This window comes from Pelmatolapia mariae, linkage group LG12, assembly GCF_036321145.2.
Source record: "Pelmatolapia mariae isolate MD_Pm_ZW linkage group LG12, Pm_UMD_F_2, whole genome shotgun sequence".
Taxonomy (NCBI): Eukaryota; Metazoa; Chordata; class Actinopteri; order Cichliformes; family Cichlidae; genus Pelmatolapia; species Pelmatolapia mariae.
Genome location: NC_086237.1, coordinates 4,072,294 through 4,098,552, shown reverse-complemented (window position 1 = coordinate 4,098,552; position 26,259 = coordinate 4,072,294). Strand labels below are relative to the sequence as shown.

Below are 26,259 nucleotides of genomic sequence, written 5' to 3'. Positions count from 1 at the left end.
GTCTGTCTTGGTCTTTCGTTAGTTAATAGGCTGGTGTGAAAAATTGCTGCCACACCGCCCCCTCGTCCTGTGCTTCGAGGTTTCTGGTAGTTAGAATGACTCGGGGGTGTTGATTCATTTAAACTAACATACTCATCCTGCTGCAACCAGGTTTCTGTAAGGCAGAGTAAATCGATTTGTTTATCAATTATTAAGTCATGTACTAACAGAGACTTGGAGGAGAGAGACCTAATATTTAATAATCCACATTTCACTGTTTTACTCTTTGGTTCAGATGTGGATACTGTATTGTTCTTTCTTTGTCATTTTTTATGTTGAAGTTGTTTATTGCTGGTTTTTAGTTTGTTTTTTGTCTGTTTGGGAGCTGACACAGTCTCTATGGAGATGGGTTTTGGGGGGGGGGGGGGGGGGGGTAGCAGGAGGAGAGAAGCTGCAGAGAGGCGTGTAAGACTGCAACTCTGCTTCCTGGTCCCAACTCTGGATAGTCATATTTTGGGGGGTTTAATAAATTTGTCCATATTTCTAGAAATGAGAGCTGCTCCATCCAAAGTGGGATGGATGCCGTCTCTCCTAACAAGACCAGGTTTCCTCCAGAAGGTTTGCCAATTATCTATGAAGCCCACATCGTTTCTGGGACACCACTCAGAATTTTGTGGATAAGCCCACCACATTATTTTTTCACACTTTTTGGCCTGTCTATAAACTCAACTGTCTATATTTTGCTTTTCATTTTCATCAAACAATGTGGTACACTATAATTCCTAACACATTACCCTGTATAGATATCCAGCTTGACATCTTTACACCGAGACCTGGTGTTTTAAAAGTATTCCTTTTTTTAGCAGAACAGAACAAAAACACTAATTGTCCTTTGCACTCTTCCTGTACAGGAGTGGAAAATGTCACAAATGTTTTATCTTAAATGCTGCTGTTCCTTCATTCCTGTCAGCTGATGACTGCCAGTTAGCCTCTCTGCAGTATTTACTACCTACTTTATGTTATTTCACTGAAAGAGATTGGCCCTCACATTATATCTCACCAGACCTAAAATACTTTCTTTTGAGTAAAAAAAGAATCTTTACTTTTATGTGACTGGATCACTGTGGCACTGACACACAATCTTTCATACTGTGACAATCGATGGCTCTCTCTGCTGTATTTGTGGGCGCTCTGGGCCTTTAACCACACAGTTCACAATAATAAGTAGAACATGTATAACAATTTGATGAAACTGCTGTGTCTAAAACTATTCTCAGTAAATATTAAGACCTTGTATTTTTTGTCATCATTTACCACAAATAGTTTCAATGTTTTTCATGCTGTTTTGTGTTTTGTCTGAATTACAACACAGCTTTAAGAAACCCTACACACTGTGATAAAGTGTGCTGCATCATACAAAGAGTCTCTAGCATCTAAATACAATGGTTATTATTTATGATAAATTTGACCACAAGCTTAAATGATATCAGCACGCATCAACCTACTTGTCTCTTTTTTAATAATTCACAGTTAGACCACATCCTTTGAGCTCATGATAAAAATGTTTACACCACACTGGGTGCTTTTAACACCTGATAAAAGACAGATAAGAAGAAATGTTCTGCCTGAGAAATTTAACTATTTTAATGACTTCTTTGAACTGTTCATTTTCTAGTTTGGCATGGTTTTAAAGCATACAGGCTCAAATATATATATATTCACACTCACTAATATACTTCCCAAAAAGAACACTTTTTTAAAACTAGATTTGGAATTTGGTAGGTCTGTGTAACTACTGGTAGCACGAGGCCATACCCTGACTCTACAGAGGTACACTGTTAAAAAAATAATCCTAGAAAAACAGTAATATTCCGGCAGCTGGGGCGCCAAAATAATACCATCAAATAACAGAAAATAACTTTCTCATAAAAATTTTATATTTTCAGTAATGACAGTACAGTTTGTTGCCCTAATTTTACATGGGATTTTGCCTTTTTCAAGTGCTTTTAAACATTAAATTAGGAACATTTTAATGTGATTAAACAATGAAATTACCTATAAACAAGGTCAATGAATGTGGCAATATGAATAATAATACTTAAATGTACAGAAATATACAGTTAACAGTTGGTTTAAATAATAATGGATTGCATGCCCTGGGACAGACTGACAGAGGCAAGGCTGCCATATCGCACCATCGGCCCCTCTGGCCATCACCAGTAGGTGAAGTGTCTTGACCAAGGACACAACGACCGAGAGTGTCCGAGCCGGGGCTCGAACCGGCAACCGTCTGATTACAAGGTGAACTGCCAACTCTTGAGCCACGATCGCCCTAAATAGCAATAATAGTAATAATTATTTGATGTTAAAAAGGTTTATAAGAATCATTTCATATATTTTTCCATAGCATTACATTTGAATTTAACAGTTCAATCTTTCAAATAACGGACAGATATTTGTGAAATCATGATACATTTGTGAATGTATTTTAGCAATCTAAATATGCATATGTACAGACAAATACATTTAAAAAACAAGAAAATATTTATTACATTACAGTGATTTTACGTTAATTTACATTTGAAATGTAAAATCACAGTCTATTTATGTAAATTTAATGATATTCTAGAAGAACAGAACAAAACTGTAAAATACACAGTAAAATACTTTTACATTAGGACTTCTTCTTACAGTGTAGCCCAGGTAGCAACTCTAGAAGAGCTAAACAGGGTTGTAGTAGTCTTTAAGCATTCAGCAGGACCAGTATCTGTAAGTGATGGTTTTAGGAGGCATTTCCAAGGAGGACAAGGATGAGCCATTTGGTCTTTGGTTACCTTCTGTTTTCTGCACCATGTTCAGCCATCAAAAAAGCCAGCGCAGACCTTGACAGCCTCAAGACACTTGCCTATATTGTAAGACAAACACCCTATATTAATTCAAAGAGAACAGAGAAAACTCAAACAATCATATGACCCCCTATGAGCAAGCACTTTGGCGACAGTGGGAAGGAAAAACTCCCTTTTAACAGGAAGAAACCTCCAGCAGAACCAGGCTCAGGGAGGGGCGGGGCCATCTGCTGTGATTGGTTGGGGTGAGAGAAGGAAGACAGGATAAAGACATGCTGTGGAAGAGAGACAGAGATTAATAACAGATATGATTCAATGCAGAGAGGTCTATTAACACATAGTGAGTGAGAAAAGTGACTGGAAAGGAAAAACTCAATGCATCATGGGAATCCCCGGCAGCCTACGTCTATTGCAGCATAACTAAGGGAGGATTCAGGGTCACCTGGTCCAGCCCTAACTATATGCTTTAGCAAAAAGGAAAGTTTGAAGCCTAATCTTAAAAGTAGAGATAGTGTCTGTTTCTTGAATCCAAATCTGCTCTCTCTTTCTAGTCCCTGTCAGGACTCTTGCTGCAGCATTTTGGATCAGCTGAAGGCTTTTCAGGGAGTTTTTAGGACTTCCTGATAATAATGAATTACAGTAGTCCAGCCTGGAAGTAATAAATGCATGAACTAGTTTTTCAGCGTCACTCTGAGACAGGATATTTCTAACTTTAGAGATGTTGCACAAATGGAAGAAAGCAGTCTTACATATTTGTTTAATATGTGCGTTGAAGGACATGTCCTGGTCAAAAATGACTCCAAGGTTCCTCACAGTGTTACTGGAGGCCAAGGTAATGCCATCCAGAGTAAGAATCTGGTTAGATACCATATTTCTAAGATTTTCAGGGCCAAGTACAATAACCTCAGTTTGATCTGAATTAAGAAGCAGAAAGTTAGCGGCCATCCAGGTCTTTATGTCTTTAAGACATTCCTGCAGATTTACTAAATAATACAAGATATTACAAAGTTACAGAATGCAACTTTGTAATATATAAAAAATACATTTTAATAACAGTAATATATATTTTTAAAAAAAGCTCTAATAGACACAAATAGTGCCAGTTATAAATACCCCAGTATATTTCACAAATTAAATACATATGGTTGTTCTGACAGGGGGTGGAGTTGGGGGAGGGGGTGTGGATATTAATGATACTCCTGACCATAGATTTGAAGGTTTCAGTGAGTGTTGCTTTGCTGACTCATTCATTTCAATGCTCAGACCACATCCTTTGTACATATAAAGCTGAGCATCACAGTGAGTTTCAGTGCATTCAGCGTCTGATCAAAGAGGGAAGAAGAAATGTCCTGCCTGAAGAATTTCAGTCTTCTCATCTCATGTGTGCTCCTCTTCATCATCCAGCCAGGTGAGTGATGTTTTCTATTGTAATTTAATTTACCTACTGGTAATTTTAATCTTCATGTAAACGAGTATAATGCAGAGTCACACTGCTGATTATCCTTCAGGTGTTTGTTTCACTCATCTGTTCTTCATTTGATCAACTGCTGATTTATGCATCTGGATATTTTGTTTCTGTTTCAGGTCGTGGTTCTGAGATTATTAATGGGAAAGAAGTCAAGCCACACTCACTGCCTTACATGGCTTATGTGAGAAGTGTGACAAATTCTTGGTGTGGAGGAACATTAATCCACCCACAGTGGGTCCTGACAGCTGCCCACTGCTCTGGGTAAGAATCTGATGTCCTATTTTCCTAAATTTAAAAAATAATGCAGTATTTATTTTCAACAGACTATTATTCCTTCAGTAACTACCCAGAGGTCACTACCCTCACCTGTGGTCACGAGCTCTGGGTAGTTACTGAAAGAATGAGATCAGGGCCAGAGCAGCAGAAATGTGCTTTCTGTAAACGGTGGCTGGCCTCTCCTGTAGAGAAAGCGTCATTCATTCAGTCATTGGAGAGCAGCTCAGCTGCTACTCTTCCACAGTCAAAGGATCCAGCTGAGGTGGTTCAGGTATCTGGCAAGGATGCCTCCCAGGTTAGGTCACATGCAGGTCAAATAATACACACTGCTATAATTCTACATGCAAAGCTAATTACATTGAATGGAGAGGATGAATATAGAATATTTAAAGTAAATTTTTCACTCTCTTGTAAGCACAATATCTGTACAGAGGTGTTCTAGAAAGTTTTATATAAGATGGAATAACAAGCAAAAAAAGTGTTGCACTCATTTAAATATAAAACAGAAGTCACAGCTACATACACATCAAACATTTTATACATTTCTTCATCTAAAACATTTTATGTACATTTTAATTTCTTCATTCAGCTGTAAGAAAACATGCAGATTCACCTAAAGCTCAGTAACAGCCATATGTAATAATACACAATAATAAAGAACTATGATGACTGTTTTAGAAACCACAGATCCACTAACCTTTTAAATATGTAAACCTTCATCACCAGATTGTGTTTTTTCTTTTACAGGATTTATTGGGTGACCCTGGGAGCCCACTCCAGAAAGAACAACGAACATTCCAAGCAACTCCGATTCGTTGAGAAAAGTTTTCCTCATCCTGACTACTGTTGTGCAAAGCACGACAATGACCTCATGTTGCTGAAGGTAAGGTGATATATCAGGGTCTGATCACAAATGATGTAAATGCACTGCTTCTTATTTAGCACCTTTCTACTCTACCTGAGCACTCAGAGAGTTACACAACATGGTTATTCACACAATCACTTTTTTCTATGCTTAAGTGCTTTCTGTGTAACACTGACACACACTCATACTCTAACTTATGCATCAGAGAGCATCGTGGGGTTCAGTATCTTGCCAAAGGATTTCTGACATGCAGACTGGAAAGACCAGGGATCAAACACCAAACCATTCGATTAGTAGATAACCTGCTCTACCTCCTACAGCCAAGTCAGGTTTTGCTTACTTAACTAAAACTTAGTCTTCATTTTTTACATATAAAATGTATTTCCATGTGTGTATAGACATGTTTCAACGCATCACTGCACATATTTCATATTTTCAAAGCAAAATATTAGAAATAAATGAGTTGTGATTCAAGACTAACTTCTTTTATCAGCTTAACAAACCGGTGTTGAAAACCAGGGCAGTGCAGTGGCTCGAGTTTGGCAACACTGTGAGAGACCCAGCAGCTGGCAGCAGGTGTCTGGTGGCTGGATGGGGAGTAACTGAAAACAGCGATCCATCAGACGTCCTCATGTCTGTCAATGTGACTGTGGTGGACAGACAGAAGTGCAACTCTTGTGGTTATTACAACCACAGACCTGAGATAACCAGAGACATGATATGTGCTGGTTCAGATGGTACAAACGTCGCTGATACCTGTCAAGTACGTATGAAGAATCCATGTATTTTTCCTTGTTTGAAGTAAATGTTCATTCAGCTCAACACCTGTGAGTCAAAGAAACACTGTCATGTGTTTGTTCTTGCTGCAGGGGGATTCAGGAGGGCCACTGTTGTGTGATGGAGCGCTGGTTGGAGTCACTTCTTTTGGAGCAGGTTGTGGTATCATTAAAAAACCTGGAGTCTACTCGTTTGTCTCAGAGAGACAGCTGTACTGGATCAAAACTATGATGAAGTATTTCTAAATGTGATCAAACCACAGCATGATGTGTTGTTAAATCTGTCAGTGCTGTCTCTGTAGACCATTATCCATTTCATCATTTCATTGTTCCTCTTACAGTTTATGATTTTTTTTGTTTCTGCCAGCTTGCTATACTTTTTTTTATAGATTTTGCACTTGGCTTGTCCACTGCATGAACCACATTTTAGACCTACTGTAAACAAATTTGGAAACACTGTTTGAAATTTTACCATCTTTCACCACACAAACCAGACAGATACATGGTTATATCTAATCATCATTTTTCCAAATAATTTAAAGAATTCCCAAACAGGAGTGCTCCTGGTTGTTGCAGATGAGTGCAGCTGCAGTAAAACCAGGAGAAGCAATTTTTATGTTCACACAAAAGCCATGAATGTAAAATAAAACAGAGAGATTATTCAGACTGTCAAACAGACAGATTCAACAGCTCATATACAACCAACTGAAACTGAAAATGAGGCTTGTGGACAGGATTGTTGAAAAAGATTTTTAAAAAAGTTTTAACTTTTTTTTTTTTCATTTCGCACTACGACTCTGTTGCTTGAAAACCAAAAAAACAAACATATTTTTCTACTTGCTGCTTTTTCTACTTAAAAATAAAGCTGGAGGCATGAATAAAAAAATACACATTTGCTCTCTTTTTCTTTGATTGTACTGCAGTTTCAAACTGTACCTTTCAAAGTATCATCGTTAATATAATGAGTTTACAGTTACAGTCTAATTTGAGGCCCAAGAAACATTTTCACTGCTTTTTCCTACTCTTTTGATCAGCTGCAGATTTTGTTATACAAAGGTTTTCTTCAGAAGAAAATAACACAGAGAATATTCACTTATGGGAAACAAAGGAACATGAGAAATACTGACAGCTTCACATGTTGAGGATCTCCTCTTTCTTAGGATTCAGTGACATGATCTTCACACATTCAACTCCATCAACACTGTGTCTTTTGTCATCGATTACTTCCACAAATCCTGATTCTTTTCTTTCTTTTTGTTAAATTGTCTGAAAGTATCAGTCATATACACGTCTGCACCTCCACGTGGTTATTTATGATAAATTTGACCACAGGCTTTGAAACAATATCAGCACTCGATCAACAGTTTCCTCGTGTTTGTTGTCTCTGTAAATGAGCCGGCCGCGATCACACAGTTTATAAATATCATTACTCAGAAAAGAAAGAGTACTTTTTATTTGAAGTAAATATTTCAGTCAATCACCTCATATATGTTATGATTCTTGGTACTTTAAGTTGTGAGAGAGAGAGTTTGGGAACAAACATAGAAACACGTATATGCTATGATCAAACTAATCCTTTCATTAGGGGGAAAAAGGACCGTGGAAGAAGAAAATACCTGTCCTACACAGAGTGCAGCACTCGAGTCTTGTGTTGGTCATAAAAATGTATGTGTACATTTATTCCACTGCTTGAATGCCAGTTTAGCTCTCTAGGTAGATTTTTTTTTATATAATTATTGTTATCATTAATTATCATTGTTACCAGTATTGCTGTGAATTTGGTGGAACTTACACAGTGCCCCCCAAAATATAGCAGAGAATGCCACCTAATGGTGGAGTATAAAAACTACATGTCAGTTACATGTAGTCGTCTTTTGCACGAAACCTTTTCATAAATATGTTTAGAAGAAAACAAATGAACAAATTATTGTTTCACTGAACTTGAAATCTAAAACAAACACAGTGACATATTAATTTTTGATGCCACAGAAAGACTTTGTAGCTACTGTAGCAACCATATACAGTTTGTGGTGTATGGTGTTACGTGTATATTCCTGGATTTATGGTTGTTGTGCAAGTCATGTGGGAAGTATTGAACGAGCAGGAAATATGTTCACCCCGTCGCTGGTGTGTCAGCAGGGAGACTGGGTGAGTAAGTGGAGGGTGTTTCTTGTTGACCAACACGTTCTCACTCCCAACTCGTCAAATGTGTGACGCATGGTCAGGCTCCCTCTGCTTCACTTATGGACATTTTAGGATTTCAGGGAATAGAAACACACATCAGTCACTGGAAAGAAGTAATGGCACAAAGCTAAATGTCAGAGTCCATTTGTTTTATTATTCAGATCTCATACCTGTGATGATGACTTTTCCTTTAGCAGCACAGTTATTGGGAAGTAGCTCACACTTCTGTCAAGAGAACAGAAAAAACAGGTTGGTGGATGAGGTAACTGAGTAATGCAGTAACTTTTGTCATGTTTCCATATTCCATGAAACAACAACAACAACAACAACAAAAAAAACAAAAAAACGTTCATGTCACAGTTACACAGTCTGTAGGGAATATAAAGGCAGGACTTTCTGAGTGAGAGTGTGAGATTAGCAGATTTCAGTCGACTAGAAGAATTCATCCAGCCAAAAACGGTCTGCACATACATAAGTCTACAACCACACGCTCTGCATTTGTGTTTAGATTATTTGTGTTAGATAAGAGAACTACACCAATTTATAATTTATTACCGTCTGATTTCAGCATGTTCAAATTTCCATTCATTAATCCTTTAACTTTGTTTGATGCAGGAACCCAACATGTCCAACATCATTGAACTCCAACTGTCTGTGAATAAGCACGAGGAGAAAGTTTTCCTTGGAGATGGTCTTTCAATTCCAGATGATCTGAACAAAGGAAATGGAGAAAATGCAATCTGCCTTTGGTACAGAAGAGGGTCGTGGAATCACCAGGATTGAGTTTTCATTTAATGATAAAATGAGTGAGAACCTCAAATCTGCAGGGTACCACAAGACTGAGAAAAACCTTAATACTGGAGCCGGTGGAGAGGAAACCTACCTCTGGTACTACAAACCAGATGAAAGTAGTTGCTCATCAGACTATGATCGCATCATGGCCCTTCATGTCACTGCACAAGCAGATGATGAACCTGAGCTGTATAGATTGGGCTGGGAGAGGGTGGCCTATGACCTGAACCAGAGGCCCAAGGAACCATTGGTTCACCTGTGGGTAGACTTGTAGTCAAGACCGCCTAAACCGAGACCAAGACAAGACCAAGACCAAGACCAGAGGGTATCGAGACCAAGACAAGACCAAGACCAAGACCAAGTCGAGACGAGACCAAGACCGAGACAAAAAAGTCTTTAAACTGCAGCCAGATGCTGCTTCGTTTACAGGTGTCGGGCATATTTATGTGTTTTTGCTTTCGCACAGCCCTCCTCACCGCTGTCTACTGTCTCACTCACTTACTAAGAGGACAGACGCACGCTCCATTTGACTGTCACGTCCATCACCCTCTCTGTTTTTCACATAATGATATTATCCTATATCCTCGCATGTGATTGGCCACAATATGGAGGGATTGGAGCATAGCTGAGCCACTGTGTGAGAGCTGAGCAGTGAAAGGAAATTAAGTGAGGGTAGAAATGACTGAAAGATTATTAGGCCCTGTTTTGAGTTTTGTTCAAAAAAGAATAACTTCATATAGGAAAAATATATATATGTCACATATACAGGAAACCTTAAACTAGTTTTTTTTATTAAGCAGCAAGGCAGAACAAAGTCGAGGCTGTATCAAGACACAGGGACTAAACCCCAATTCAACCAGACCCAGAACTGATCCGGAATTAAAACAGGACTACAACAGTTCAAAATCAGGACTACTTAGGACTTAACCAAAACAGAACCAGAATCAAAACTACATGATAGTAGCACTAAAAATCATCATAGACCTGCACTACACTTATTTTTTAATTCTACCAAAGTCCACTATTTAGATTCAGAAAAGTTTATATCATTATTTAGCCTTGTTGCGCAAAAAAGCCTGCAAAACTTAATAAATATAGAATTTGAAAAGTAACAAATGGTATCTAAAAAGATACACTAGGCACTAGATACATGTTCTCATGAGTTTTGGCAAACAACCATTTGACTAACATGTGTGTCTCACCTGCTCTTGTTCCATCTCTGTTCTGTCCTCATTCTCCATCTCCCTCTCTCTCCCTCTCTGTTCCTCTCTGTTCCTCTCTCTCCCTCTTTGTGCTGACAATCAAGCCAACATCATCAAATATACAGTTGAAACCAGATATTTAATCACTCTTCAGATAAAAACAAAAACACTTTTTTAATTGTAACATCAAATCAGACTAAATGTTTATTTTTTTAGCTTGATAAATATAAAAAACATATTTGTTAACTTTCAGAGTAAAGAGAGAAACTGTCTGTATTTCTTAATTGTAAATGGCACCAAATTGTATTCAAAACTGAGCCACACTTATGGAGCTCCACAATTCTTTTCCTGGTGTTTTGATTGATATCTCTTGATTTTCCCATGTGTTTTGCCTTATATGCATCCACAGGTGTGCCAGTGGTGATCAGTTTGACATCAATCTTTTGTGATACACCGTCATATTTACATTATTTATACAGTACGAATGATTTGCTTTGGTACCTGGTCGAACTTAAGCTCTCCTCTGTCTGCAGCAAACTCGCAGGCAGCAACTTCTCCCCCCTCGCTGACAGTGCTGTGCTCAGTCGCCCAGTGCCTGAGCTTGGATCATACCAAAATTAGGGGGAATTTACAACTGTGCTCTATGTGCTTCGAATATTTTGTGTAGTTTTTGTTTTATACAGTTGTCAGTCAGGCATCTAACTATGAAACAAATCACACTCCAAAAGACCCCGGGCTTCTGAAAAAATGACCCGGTCTTAAGCCCAGTAAGCCACCCCCTCGCTCCACCGATGGTTGACTCCAAATCTCCCGAACACTATGTCGATCTGAGAGAGCAAGACCGAGACCAAGACCAAGACAAAAGTCCGTCGAGACCAAGAGCACGTAAAAGTAAGACCGGTCTCGAGACAGCCAACTCTACCTGTGGGTAAGAAGGAACAAAGCAACATACATCTATGACATCAAAGTGTGTGTTAACTTTGATGAAGACTTGGAAAACTTTAAGAGAGGTTGGATCAGGGTGGCTGAAACCACAAACAGAAGTTCAAGTGAGGAAAAAGTCTTCATCTGGTATCGTGAGACTGACGACCCTAACATTGCCATCACAGATCTGCTAGTCTCCAGTGATGATAGCAAATTGAGGCAGTTAGAATCTAGGTCCTATGAACAAGTGGATCATGAACTCAGCATCGACATCAGTGGAAAGAAGATATTCCTGTGATACACAAAAAGAGTTCGGTCCCATCCGAGTTGTGACTGTGCTCACCAAAGGCTCTACTGTTGCAGCCTATAAGAATGCTGGGAACCAGGTTGTTCCAATAGACCCCAACTCCAGTCCTCCTGTGTCCCTGTGGTTTTGTCGCTGAGAGTCATCATAGTAACAGAGCTCAGCAAGCAGAAATCAAAGAATCAAATGCTTCTTGTTTAATCAGTTTGGTGATGGTTTCCTTTCCTTTCTGAAATTATATTAAATAACCTTGATCTCAGATGGTTAATTCAACCAATGATCATTTATCATACAACCAACAAAATAATTAATCTGTTGGACTTACTTTCATTTTTATCTCTGCTTTAATAAAGTTTCTTTAGCATCTGAATTACCTCTGTGTCATGTGTCAAAGCTGTCCCTTTTTCGTGCTGTGCCCGGTTGGGCCCCATGGACTAAGACCTAACCCTTAGTCCCTTAGTAACCCTATCCCGGGCAGGGTGAACTGTTCCCTCAATGGTCTTCTCAAAGGGGTTTTCTGAATCGCTCTTTGTCTGGTCCCTCACTCAGGAAAAATTTGCCATGGGAGACCCTACCAGGGGGCAAAAGCCCCCAGATAACATAGCCCCTGCGATCCCTGGGACACACAGACCCCTCACACAAAAGGTAGCAATTCACAGAGGGGATAAGTTCATACTCAAATTTAAAAAGAGAAAACACTAAAATGATTCTATTATACTATTATACTTGTATGCAAGTATACACTGTTGGGTCCAAACTCAGACCCCGCTGTCTCCAGGACTTATTCCCATGAAAGAAAAGCAAGGCAAACAGTGTTCGATCGATCGCTTGCGGAAGGGAGGCCTCTCATCTGTGTCCAGCACGACAATGACGCTCGATGATGGCCTCCTCTCGCTGCCTTTTATTGAGAGACAGTTCACACAAAACACAGCAAAGCAACGCCCCCCGCATTGTATGTATATGTGTGAACTTCTATATGTAAGTAGGAATGTGTGTGTGTGTGTGTGTGTGTGTGTGTGTGTGTGTGTGTGTGTGTGTGTGTGTGTGTGTGTGTGTGTGTGCTGATCAAAGGGTCATAAACTCAGGAAGCTTAGATCAAAAGAAGTAGATCCTCCAGATAGGATGTATCTGCAATAAAACCTTACAGCCCCCTCCCCAGAACCCCAAGAATCTGGGGGGAAGGACAGTGGAATCCCTTTCATCAAAGTTGGCAAGCATAAAAATGACAAACATTTAACAATCCACTCTAACATACACTGCACCCAAAATATGGCTCAGTTTAACAATGCTGATCTTTTTATTTAAACTTTAGCACGTTTTGCCCCTCTTCTGTGGAACCAGCTTCCAGTGTGGATTCAGGAGACAGACACTATCTCTACTTTCAAGATTAGGCTTCAAACTTTCATTTCAAACTTTCAAGCATATAGTTAGGGCTGGACCAGGTGACCCTGAATCCTCCCTTAGTTATGCTGCAATAGACGTAGGCTGCCGGGGGATTCCCATGATGCATTGAGTTTTTCCTTTCCAGTCACCTTTCTCACTCACTATGTGTTAATAGACCTCTCTGCATTGAATCATATCTGTTATTAATCTCTGTCTCTCTTCCACAGCATGTCTTTATCCTGTCTTCCTTCTCTCACCCCAACCAATCACAGCAGATGGCCCCGCCCCTCCCTGAGCCTGGTTCTGCTGGAGGTTTCTTCCTGTTAAAAGGGAGTTTTTCCTTCCCACTGTCACCAAAGTGCTTGCTCATAGGGGGTCATATGGTTGTTGGCCCCCTATGAGCATTCTACTTTTAAATACTCTAGGCTATCAGTTGTCAATCTTAACATGGGAATGTTTTCCAAATATTCAGAGATGAATTTACACACCTGCTTGTACTTTTCTGGGATAGCTTCCTCTCAGATGACATGCCGCTTTGGCAGCAGATAGCGAGGCTCCAAATGCTCAATTAAGCGTTGAAAACTGACATTTTCCACAACAGAAAGAGGTTGGTCATCAAGCACAAAAATTTAACAGTTTTCTCTGTTATCAGCTTTGCTTTATTGGTTTCTTGAGGGAGTTTGGCATGCCTCTGAACAGTTTCCAAAAGCGTTTGTTGATAAGGTAGACTTTTCTTCTTAGCATTGGAGGCCTGGATAAAATCCTTTACATGGTGTTTCTGTAAGTGTTTAATCATGTTTGTGGTGTTAAAGTTCCCAACACTGCTACCACCTGGTGAAACACTTGCGTGTTTATTAACGTGATGCTTTAATCAATGCATCAGTTTACAGAGTTTTGCTCCCTTTACGATATTCAACACCTGCCTTCCATAACTTTCATGATTTTCTTCCCAGATGGTGTCATCCATCATTTTTATGACTCATTTTTACAGGTTTATGGCCGAGGTCAGCTCACAGGGTCAGGATGGCTCTTATTTCAGCCTTACCACATAAACAATTCATACTACTTTATGACTTTGAAAGACGTTTTACTGACACACATAAGCTATAAATTTTATCGATTGGAGGCAAGGAGGTTAGGATTAAATGTCATAGTAAAAACCCCATAATAAGACCCAGTACACATCAGAATGTTACCTAAAGCAGTTGAATTTTATAAATCCTCATCTGTTTGATTTTGTTTTACATTTTTAATCACTAATTTAATTCTTTCTTTAATGAATATTTAATGTGGAAATTTTGAGCTTTCATTAAATGGGCAGTTATTACAAGTATCTTTGTGCACTAATGGGTAACTACGTGTGTGTGTGTGTGTGTGTGTGTGTGTGTGTGTGTGTGTGTGTGTGTGTGTGTGTGTATGTGTGTGTGTGTGTGTGTGTGTGTGTGTGTGTGTGTGTCTACCCAGTGAATGTGAGCACATCCAGGACAAACATCTTTTCTGATGATGACGCTCTGAGATGATCTTTGTGTTTTCACAGATGATCTGCAGCTGCTGGACAGCAGCGACGATCTGCAGCCACCAGACAGTGAGTCAGACTCAACTCTGAGTTTTTATAAAAACAATCAGTGCAGTCAGCTGAAACACTCACAGACAAATAGACAATAAATCTTTACCTGAATCTTCTACACTTCGTTGTATTCATTGCTTTCTTTACGGTTTTCTTTGCAGTGTCTGAGATCAGGGTGGTTCTGCTGGGGAACATTCAGTCTGAGAGGACCGCTGTGGTGAACTTCATACTGGAGGTTCCTGTGTTTAGCCCTGAGGAAGAGCCAGACTATCAGCCGGTGAGAGGACTGCTGAGGGACAAAGAAATCATCCTAATCAACACTCCAGATCTGCTGCTTCCAAACACCTCTGAAGACGATCTGAGAGATCATGTAGAAAACTGTGTGAGGCTCACAGCTCCTGGACCTCATGTGTTCCTGCTGGTCCTGCAGCCTGAAACCTTCACAGAGGATCACAAACAGAGACTCTGCAAAGTCCTGAAACTCTTCGGAAAACGAGTGTTTGATCATTCGCTGGTTCTGCTGTCAGCATCCAAAAAGAGGGGCTCGAGTTTCATGGAAAAGCTCGGGCTCCATCGTCCCTTAAAAGATTTGATCAAAATGTGCAGTTACAGATATTTGTGGAGGAAAAACCTCGAACCTCAAGAGCTCTTCACACGCCTGGTTCAGATTTTTAAGGAGAACAATGGAGAGCATGTAAGATATAAAGCACATAGCTAGGAAACGTTTACTGAAGTGTCCGGTCTCAAAATGGAGAGAACAACCTGTGCTGTGTAACCCACAGAGGACTGCATGCCTTTTAAAACCAGAGTAAAGACCAAAAGTTTGTTTGGTGAGTATCAACCAACAGCAAGGGGTAAAAGTAGCTTTTTGTTTTTTTAAAGGCACCAAAATAGTAGAAATAAAAGTTGTATAAGAATTCTTGGTTATCTGGATGTGTGTGTTTGTTGTTCTTTAGTCTGTTTGTGTAGGTGTTATTGGTTCGGTATCTCTTCCCTGAAGCGCGTGTCGCCTCTGTTTCCGTTTGAGGCGTCAGCACACACAGTGACTCACTGACAGGACGCTCGCTATTGTGCTTCACCGGGAGCTGAGAGCACAGTCGGGCCAGCTTCAGCTTCCTCAGGAAGAACAGTCGCTGCTGTGCTTTCTTACCAGCTGTGATATGTTCACTGACCATGTGAGATTATTGGTAATGTGAACACCCAGATATTTGATGTTCTTCATAGTCTTCACCTCTTCACCATTTATGGGAAGTGAGGATTTTCTCATCACTGGTGATCAGTCCAACCATAGTAGTGTCATCAGCAAACTTCACTGTATCCCAAATCCCTTCAGGGCTGTCCTCAGGACCAGGGTTCACGAGGTTTTGGTGCCGGTTCCGACGGGTGATGGTCTGTGAGTAGTGGATAGTCCCAGGGTCCTAAGTTTGTGTCCCAGTTTGTGAGTGAACACAGTGTTAAAGATGCAGCTGAAATGAACAAAAAGCTTCCTTAAATGTGTTTGGATGCTCCTGCAGGGACAGGGGTGTGTGAAGCGCAGGTAAGACTTCATCCTTCAAAGATCTGTTCTCCTGATAGGTGAATTCATGGTTGTCAAGATCTTTGGAGAAAATGTGAGATAAAATAATGCCCTCAAAGCACTTAGTGACCAGGTGAAGGTAACTGAGAGACTTAACTACAAATGTTTCTAACATTTTTCACTTTATCCATCCTTGGACCTGTAGGAACAGTGTTGATTATTAATTAGCAGAAACCAAAAGAGCTCTGCCCCTCAGGGGAATCGAGCAGAAGCTGATGACATAACAGCAGCAGAGACAGATTGGAGCTGTGTTTACAGACTTAGAGCTTTTTATTGTCATTGTGCAGTTTCTTGCACAGCGAAATTGGGTAGCTGGACCACAAAGGTGCAGAAGTAAAGAAGAGAAAACAATATACAATGAGGGGGAAAAAGCAATATATATGTATACGGATATGTGAATGAATTATATACATGGTGTATGTGTAAGAAACATTGAAACAGAAACATTGTGGGTCTGCATACAACGGCAGTTATATAATAAATAAATAAATAAGGGTGGAGGGGCTATGGTCATTTAGGATGGGGATGGTGATTCCACTGAGACCAAAGTATTGCACATACCAAAAATATTGCATAAAACATGGAAAGACTGAGATATTGCACATAGATGATCAATAGCAGCGTCAGAGTGGATGTGTTGGAGAAGTTTTGCACCTGATGGATCTGAACCTTTTTCCAGAGGGCAGGATGTTGAAGAGGTGGAGGTTAGGATGGAGGTGGTCCTTTATAATCGCCCTGGCTCTGGAGAGACATCTTGAGCTGGCAATTAAGTCCAGGGAGGGGAGTGGACAGCTGATCACCTTCTCTACAGTACTTGATGACCCTCTGTAGTCTCTTCTTGTCAGCTGTTGTGCAACCAGAGTACCACACAGGGATGGCGTGCACCAGCACACTCTCGATTGTGGCTCGATAGAAGGACACTAGGAGGTCAGACTGCAGTCCGTTCCATCTGAGAACCCTCAAGAAATGGAGGTGCTGCTGGGCTTTCTTCACTAGGGCTGATGTGTTTGTAGTCCAGGATAGGTTCTCAGATATGTGGGTGCCGAGGAACTTAAAGGAGGACACCCTCTCCATATTTCTGTAAAAAAAAAAAAAAAAGAAAAAAAAAAGAAAAGAAGTGTTTCTGATTTTATGACTTGATTGTTTTATTTACCATCATCCAAAGTTGGTATTTTATGAATCATCACAAAATCAGTTCTTGTGCAGGTAGATGCAAATCGACAACCAATAAAAAATCATGATGATAAATTGACACGGTGATAAATATCTGATAAATTATTAGAACATGTCAGTTACAAATGTCATCTCAAAAATCTCTTCTGTCACAACTAAACATAGATGTTATTTGAAGGTAATGTTTAAATTTGAATCTAACTCTTTTTGAGATCACATCACTCCTCCTCTGTCCTGTACTCTTTGTTTTTTCATTTACCTTATGTTTATAGTTTGCTGTAATAATGTGACCTTGAGGGTCTTCAAAGGTGCATGTAAATAAAATGTATTATTATTATTATTATGTGTGCCTATGCCAAGAGGCACACATATTACTATTCGTCGGATTTATTATTATTATTATTATTATTCTTCAGTTTCCGCCTGAAATTTTGCAGCGAATCTCGCCTCGCAGTTTTGAGACAAGCTTCATATATGTTACCTCATTTTGTGCGGCTGGATCAGGAATGGTGTGCTATGACTTTTGGTGTTTATGACTATTATAGTTTTTTAAATATTAATATTTTAGTGAAAATTTTCCCGCGCTTCTCTGCCAAACACTTTTGACAATAGGGTTACATATGTTAGATCATTTTGTGCGGCTGGAGCTGGACTAGTATGGTATACACTTTTGGTGTTTGTGACTTTTATAGTTTTTTAAATATTAATATTTTAGTGCAAATTTAGAAAGATTCTTCTTTTGGCGCCATAGAAACAGACTTCATTTGTGGTGTGTTGGCTCCATCTTTTGGTCCCACTGATACAAATTTCAAACTTCATTTGTGGTGTGTTGGCTCTCTCTAGTGGTATGCCGGGAGTAGTACGGCCTGTCTACCCTTATTTGGATTACCGTAATGATGACAATATCAACGGTGCGCACAGCGTCGCTGCTTTCAGGAGCCATTGGAATTTTTAAGGTTGCGCAAATCATTCAAAAGTTACGGTAATGCTTGGTGGAAAACTCAATATCCCACAATTCATAGCACGCCTCTGCCGAGTCAAACAATGGCGGCCATCACTTAGTTTTTATTTTCCTCTTAATACTGTTTCTAGGTCACAAAATAAACTTTTAAGATATTTTCAGGCGAGAATATAGGTGTGTAAACTTCAAATATCTGCTCATTTTGTCAAAACATCCCATATTAGCGACAATGTTCTGACGATGTCGTTTCTGCTTGAGGCTAGCTGGCTAGTGTGGCTAGCGCGGCTTTGCTAACAAGCTACAGCCGGCCTGGATGACAGTGAGAGCGGCTTACTCTGGTTTCACACCCGGTCCTTCGTAAAGTCTCGTGGTCACAGCTGGACTTATTTTAAATAAATAAATGATTTATTTATTTATTCATTTTAGTAACGGTATAAACAGTGAAATGTGGTGGATTGGCCAGATGTAAACTTCAAATATGTGCTCGTGTTACCAAGACATCCCATATTAGCTCTGATGGTTTCGGTGCCTGCAAAGAGCTAGACAGCTAGCTAGCTAACTGGCTGTCTTTTTGACTCAGGGTCATAGCTGGACTTATTTTTCGTTTTTATGAGCCGATGAGGGGTTTTTTTTAGTAACGGTACAAACAGTGAAAGGCGGTGGATTGTCCAGATGCTGGTCGATGTGGAAAAAATAACTGAGTTGTTTGGTGGTCGCTGACGCGGAGCTACAACCGAGGGCAGCTATCCACCGGTGTGTGTCAGACAGAGCATGCAGGGAACGAGGCGGCGAGGCGACCGCCGATCAACCGGTGGTAGATCGTGGATCAGGGAAACCGAAGGCAGGAGAAGCAGGCGGCTGCCGGTCAGAGCGTGAGGTGAACTGAATTTCAGGTAAGAAGTTATGAACTGCACTCTATTTGGGTCAGATATAAACCGAGTTTAGGTGTAGTTTGGTGGAAACCAGGAGATGACCTTACCGAATCATCAGAGCTGAACTGGTGATGGAGAAACAGGTTTACCTTTTTTTTAGGTGACATGAATGAGTTGAAGGGAAGTTATGAACTGTTTCTGAGAGAAATAAACACCAAGCTCCTTTTTTATTTAGCTGACAGCTGGTAACTGTGCAGGGGCGGATCTAGCAAAGCTTTTGCCAGGGGGCCAGGTAGGGCATCTTACAACCAAAGTTTGTATAATAATACACAAGATTGGCTGTAGACCATTGTTAATCATTCAGAACACTGTGTAAAAATAACAAAAAACAAAAAGTGAATGCAAAAGTGCATAAATATTTATTTTACGTGATTGATGTGTGTGGCGGGGCGTGGTCTGCAGTGCCGCTGCAGGGGAGGTGGACCCACCTGAGCGGCATCTGCAATCACGCCTCTCTGGCGTAGTCTGTGCTCTCTCGGCTGTTTTTTGGGTGTGTGTCAGGCTGTGAGTTGAAAAGCTACAGCCGGCTGTGTGGGTACACCAACCATGTGTGAAAAGTGGTCCATAACGTAATGCTTCAAAGCGTGTTCATGCAAACATTGTCGGGTCTGCCGTGGTACAATGGGACTTCTGCTCATGAAACTATGTGCACAGCGTCTGCAAATCGGGGCTGTACAAAGTCACTTCATCTTTACCCAAAATTGTAAGCTGTCATCTGTGAGGTGCGAGCGGTGTTTGTTTTTACCATAGTTCATGGTGGAGAATGGCTGCTCTGCTGAGTTTTGCTCTCTGTAGCTGTATGAATGGCAAACTACACTGTTTACCAGCGGCATAGGCACACTTAAAATTTCTTCTGAAATTTTCGCTTTCTAGTTGTTATTATTATTATTATTATTATTATTATTATTATTATTATTATTATTATAAACATGCATAAAGACAGTTATGTTTTCAGACAGTAGTCATCTTCTTTAATATTGATTCTAAATTTAAAACATTTTCATGTACAGGCTTTTCAATTTGTTTTGACTCAAATATTTAATGGGAAATTAATCAACTAATTATTAGATATTTCCATTATTATTTGTCTGCCCATTACCTCAGACAGACGATGTAAAAAAATGGTTTTGATAAAATTTCATGTCCTTTGTAGAGAGCAGCAGATAGAAAAGGCAGAAATTTGTCTCCAGTATATGTTTTATTATTGAATGTGAACATAATGTAAATATTCTCTGTAAACACCACGTGGATACAGATTCACTCTGAGATTCAGTCTGCGGGGGGCTGCTCACCAGGTCAGACCAGTGGGGGGTTTTGGAGCACCTGAGGGAGTGTTCGCCCAGAGCGCCAAACAGGGTAGGACCGCCTCTGGATCAGACTGTGAAGTCTCGACCAGTGATCACACTTAAATTTAATTAGATCACCAATTTGGGACAAAAATGAAGTAAAAAAAGTCACACAAGTTTCATTGTGAAATCGAAACTTCCTCATTCACACAGCTACGTCTTGGGGGGGGGGGGGGGGGCAGCCTCCACCTTTTTTGGGGTGGAGCATTTTAAACACTTTCGTTTTCATTCGGATGGACGTTTTGCTGCAAAACGGTTAAACCGGTGAGTAACTCAACCGACGATGAAATACTTTAAGATCTTGTGATAATCTACTGCTGAGCTGCTCATTAAACCAGGCGAAGCTTCAGTGTTGATATTACTGACTGATCATCAATCACTAATCAGTGATCTATTACTGTTAGGTTAGTCAGATTTATATCGACATAATGATATCTCGGCAATTTGTCTAACGGACCTGGAAACAGCTTCCTGATCCCTCAGACTGCACACACAGCGTCATCTTCAAATAACTCGGTCAAAGTACGCAGAGTGTTTGAAACGGAAATACAGAAAAAAGCCCGAGAACAACGACGCGATTTGTACAGTTTAATGTGGAATTTGATCCTCTGATTGTCAGTTTGTGTTAAAATGAGACCTTCCGGTTTCTTTTCTGCAATACTAAGAAAGTTTTTTTTTTTTTTTTAAATTTGAAATGATCAAAAATGCAAATGGTAAATGCAGCATTTTAGATTTCAAATGTGAAACACAACCAGGAAGAAAAACGTACATAACAGAAAGTTACATTTACATGGTTTTGTCTTTTTATCAATAAAGGCCCCAAAAGTCTTTGTACGTTATACTGTGGATGTGTTATAGATCATACATTCTTATATATTTTATTTCAATAAAATATTTATTTATCTGACTTGTTGCCATTTAGGCCACGATATATGCTTTAGCAAAAAGGAAAGTTTGAAGCCTAATCTTGAAAGTAGAGATAGTGTCTGTCTCCTGAATCCAAACTGGAAGCTGGTTCCACAGAAGAGGGGCCTGAAAACTGAAGGCTCTGCCTCCCATTCTACTTTTAAATACTCTAGGAACAACAAGTAAGCCTGCAGTGTGAGAGCGAAGTGCTCTAATAGGGTGATATGGTACTACAAGGTCATTAAGATAAGATGGGGCCTGATTATTGATAAGTCATTAAAATAATAATATGTACAGTGAAAGAACTTACACCCAGAATTCATGCTAAAATTATTATTTACTTTTTTAACTTAGTTAAGGTGCAAAATAGGTAGAAAATGGTTATTAGCAGCCGTGCACTCACAGTTACTTACCACCTTTATTTTGCTTTCTTAACAGGTACCAACTGAGGTACTAATGTATTGTTGGCCCATGTGAAACCTAAAGTCTCTACAGGGTCTGGTTTATCTGTTGGAACATGTCATAAATGTCCCCATTCTCCTAGACTACCCGAGTAATCCTTGACAACTTCAAAATGTTTATTTGTTCTAACTGCACTCAGTTTCTACTTCTGGACATGAGCCAGTTGCACCTGAATATCCGGAACATGTTCAAACAGTTCCTAGGTGCAGATGTTTTTGTAGGTCTGAATAAAACAGTTCCAAGCAGAAACTCTATCTCACTGAGAGGTGAAGGTTATAGTCACACCACAGGTCAAAGGTTAGTGGAGTGTTAACGTCTTCATAAAGGTACCATAATAAGATTTTCCTGGTTGTTTGCATTAAAGTTAATTCAATGCATTTTTTACCCTTTCAGGCACTACTTCTTATTGCTTTAAGTTTGAAACTCTTCTTGCCTTTTGTGCAAACAAATCATGTCTGTTTATTAAGCTTCCATATTAATGGTTGAGGTGTGGTTTCTTTCACGAATTTTAGGTAACTGAACATGTTAAACTATTAGCTCCACAATCACAATAACATAACTACCAAGTTTGTCCTAAACCAGGGTTCATCATTAGTCACTGTTGGGCCCCTCTGACATAAACCAAATGTTTACTGAGAAGAATCAGAATCACGATCAGAATATTTAACTAATCCCTAATTATGTAGTTACAGTTGCTCCAAGATAATAAGAACAGTAACAGATTTTCCATCCATCTTCTTCTGCTTATCTGGGGCCGGGTCGCAGGGGCAGCAGCCCAAGCAGAGAAGCCCAGACCTCCCTCTCCCCAGCCACCTCGTCCAGCCTGTCCGGAGGAACACCAAGGTGTTCCCAGGCCAGATATAATCTCTCCAGCGTGTCCTGGGTCTGCCCGGAAAACCTCGCCCAGGAGGCGCCCAGGAGTAGTGATGGGATTTCCGGCTCTTTTTAGAGAACCGGCTCTTTCGGCTCGACTCACTAAAAAGAGCCGGCTCTTTCGGCTCCTAACCAGCTCTTCAGGTTGTTTTGTTGCTTTAATTAATTTATTATTAACAATAATATAAAATTATGCACAAAAGGAATTACTAATGTAAAAAAAGTGGTTTTATTTATATATTTTTATATATAAATATATGCGGTGGCCCCTAGAGACACGTACAAACTCCAAAACACATTTCTAGTGTTAACTGAACTTCCAAACAGAGCTACCTAGATCACTTAAATTACACAATTGAAAGCATATGTGTATTGTTTGTGTATTTATACACAAGCACTCATATATATTCAAATAATTTAAAAAAATGTTCATTTACCTGTTACTACCACACACCAAATCCGGTCGTTGGTACTTCCTGTCTTGTGTAGCCACTAGGTAACAAAAGCTCAACACTGCCCCCTAGCATCCTGGAGCACTTCTGTTGTGTTTTGTACGTGCTTTGTCTCTAGGGGCCACCGTAAATATACTTTTATTTATTCACTCCACATAAAATGTAATAAATAAATCATATAATACAAAAACCAACTATTCACAGTTCAACTTTTAACTATTTAAATTTTCAGCTTTCTCCTTTTAAACTAATTTAAAGTGAAACAACACAAAACACTGCAAACCACAACACAATTAAATATAAATTAAAATATGAAAACAAAAAGAACATGCATATTCTCTGTCATATGGGCCTGCATGAATAAACTTTCTGAATCCTTTATCATCCGCAACTGAAAATAGTTGTGGATGATTACTATACCTTTCTAATGTGACGTTGTTGTCCCTGGCTCTCTTTCTCTCTCTTTCCCTCCCGCTCTGTTCCTGTGCTACTGAGTGTAACTACCGCCCCTCCCCCCTCCTCCCAGCGCAAAGCACAAGTGAAACGGAAAAAAAGTGCGAGAGAGAGGGTGAGAGAAAGAAAAAAAAAACCCCATGGCTCGCGATAAGGAGCCGGCTCGCGTCGTTCACGTCAAAGATCCAGCTCTAAGAGCCATTTCGTTCGCGACCGACACATCACTACCCAGGAGGCATCCTTGTCAGATGCCCGAACTACCTCAACTGGCTCCTTTCAATGTGAAGGAGCAGCGGCTCTACTCTGAGCCTCTCCTGAATGGCCGTATTATTGTAGGGTCCGTGCCTTGGAAGCGTGGTGTTGTTGTGATTGCAGACCTCAGCAGACAGCGGGAGTTTATTTTCCCAGATATGACTGAGGTTAGAAATCCAACCAAGTTTGTTTACACATGTTTTCATGTGTTAGAGCCCTGCCAGTTCAGGAGATGAACCTTCAGGTCAGAAGGAAGAGGATGAGGTTTTATTAAGATGCTGGTGGCATCTCTTCCCTTTGCATTTTCTGTTCTTTCATGAAGGAGCTCCTTCTCAGGTGATAAAATAGAGATATGTTCCTTCATATCTTGACTCTGAAGGTGCAGATGTGAATGAAAATTTGCTTCTATTGCCCACAAATGAATATAAGTTCTTACAGATGTAATAGATATGCAGCTGGTCTCTAGCCACATAAATGAAAGGGAATTAGGCAGAACTGTGTTCTTCTTGGCTACCATATTTAAGACAGCAGTTGCCAGCAACTTCCACAAATAACTGCCTGCTGTGTTTTTAATTTATAAATTGTACAATTATCAGTATTGGAAGACTTAATTACACACTAATCAATAGATATTTGTACAATATTATTTTTTCTATCAAATAAACTGAAACATTAATAAATGTACCTTTCAAACTATGGGATAAAAATGACTATAACTTAGATTATGGAGCACGTTTTGATCTGCATTTTATTTTTACTAATTTTATTTATTTATTTATTTATTTTGCAATAATTAAAGGTCTTTCGCAGATGCCTACACAGTTGTCCGTTGACCAATTCTCCATTCAGCACTATGCACTAAAAGCACAATAAGTGAAGCATGTTGCAGCCTGCTCCCTAGAACAGTGAATTATCAATTAAAATCATCAGGAAGGCACAGTGATAATTTTCTTTGTTCTACTGTACCAGCTGGTTAGTACCTACCTGTATTATGCACTGGTGCCTTATTTTCTCTGATTTTATCTTCTTGAAGTTGTTTGTCTAATAACTCATATTTCCCACAGTGTGACCTCATGGCAACTACAGTAACTGGTGAGTTCAATCAGATTTTATAACTAATGCTAATAAATGACTGCATCTCCCTTTCTGTAGACAAAAGTGTGTGTTGTTGTAATAGCTTTCTGTTTTTGTGAAAGAAAAAAATCTGAAGCATCATAATATGCCACTTATCCCTTTCATGCATGAATTATGACAACCTCAATCCAGAGTTTTTTCTTAAGTATTTTTATTCATCTTTAGGCATGAAAAACATTTTTGAACTTCAGTTTTGTAAACATGTCCACTTAGGTGGACAAAACTGGCTGACCAGTGGGTGGCAGGGTATAGAGTGACACATCAGTGTCCATTGTAGTGGTTTATGTGCAAATATACCATCAACACTGACACAAATACAAGAAATCAGCCTTTGAATAGCTGTCCACTGTAGTGACCAAAATGCATGAAAGGGTTAATTAATCTTTTTATAGAATGAAGAGTACAACTTGTTTGTTAGGTAACATGATAGCTGATAGATTTTTTTTAATCTAGTTTATCCATCAATGGATAAAAACTGCACACAGTGTTGAAATTAAGTCTGTCTGTGGGCTTTTCTTTCTAGTTTGAGGTTTTCTTTCAGTTCCATCCTCATTTTTCTGATTGGTGGTGCTCTCACTGCACTCGTTTCACTTCCTTTTCCTGTTGAAGTGCAACCTGGTGCATATTTGTATCTGAACTAGATTTCTAGATATCTTACCATTACCAAATTCCATGTATTTTGTCATGTTCAACTTGACTAATTTATTTATATAAAACTATTTGTTTCTATTTGTTTGATTAATCTCTCAACACAAAGTAATACAACACTGAACTAACTAAATCAAACCATAATGACTACTAAAATCTACACTGAAAAAAAAAGTTCTTTCAATTTACTTGATTTTATTGTGTACATCGGTCCCACATAATATGAATAAGTATGACTGACTTAATTTTCCACTTTCCCTCAAGTAATTAATGCTTGTCAAATGAAAGTATTTTATTTACATCAGATTACTTTAAAAAAATCATGTTTGATGTACTAATATTAATCTGTTACCATAATATCAATGTATTGCATAATGTCAATATATTTTAATGTGTAACACCAACTTATTTTTGATTGCCAGTGGTACGCAATGATATTGTGTAATGTATACACATTGCAATTATGTTCCTGCAACACAAATTATGGCTTTAAATCCTACTTAATTTTTTCAATTTAAATATTAA

General features: G+C 39.3%; 1 protein-coding gene and 1 long non-coding RNA gene across 2 annotated transcripts in view; both read left to right on the top strand.

The window, feature by feature from the left end:
* The first annotated feature begins 4,151 nt into the window (after positions 1-4,151).
* Positions 4,152-7,042, top strand: LOC134639199 (granzyme K-like). Its single transcript, XM_063490306.1, has 5 exons — positions 4,152-4,233; positions 4,410-4,554; positions 5,317-5,452; positions 5,928-6,197; positions 6,304-7,042. Exons 1-5 carry the CDS (start codon positions 4,170-4,172, stop codon positions 6,454-6,456), a joined length of 768 nt encoding a protein of 255 aa, XP_063346376.1. The 5' UTR covers positions 4,152-4,169; the 3' UTR covers positions 6,457-7,042.
* A 1,255-nt stretch (positions 7,043-8,297) lies between these two features.
* Positions 8,298-26,259, top strand: part of LOC134638514 (uncharacterized) — a 72,378-nt gene continuing 54,416 nt past the window's right edge. The window contains exon 1 of the long non-coding RNA XR_010095259.1: positions 8,298-8,358. This is a non-coding gene — a long non-coding RNA (uncharacterized LOC134638514). The remainder of the gene's footprint in view (positions 8,359-26,259) is intronic.

Bases quoted from the DNA above. Each gene is read 5' to 3' on its own strand.
- LOC134639199 (XM_063490306.1), top strand. From the start codon at position 4,170: ATGTCCTGCCTGAAGAATTTCAGTCTTCTCATCTCATGTGTGCTCCTC. The intron at 5,453-5,927 runs GTAAGGTGATAT...TTCTTTTATCAG, and splicing joins ATGACCTCATGTTGCTGAAG to CTTAACAAACCGGTGTTGAA. The intron at 6,198-6,303 runs GTACGTATGAAG...TTCTTGCTGCAG, and splicing joins ACGTCGCTGATACCTGTCAA to GGGGATTCAGGAGGGCCACT.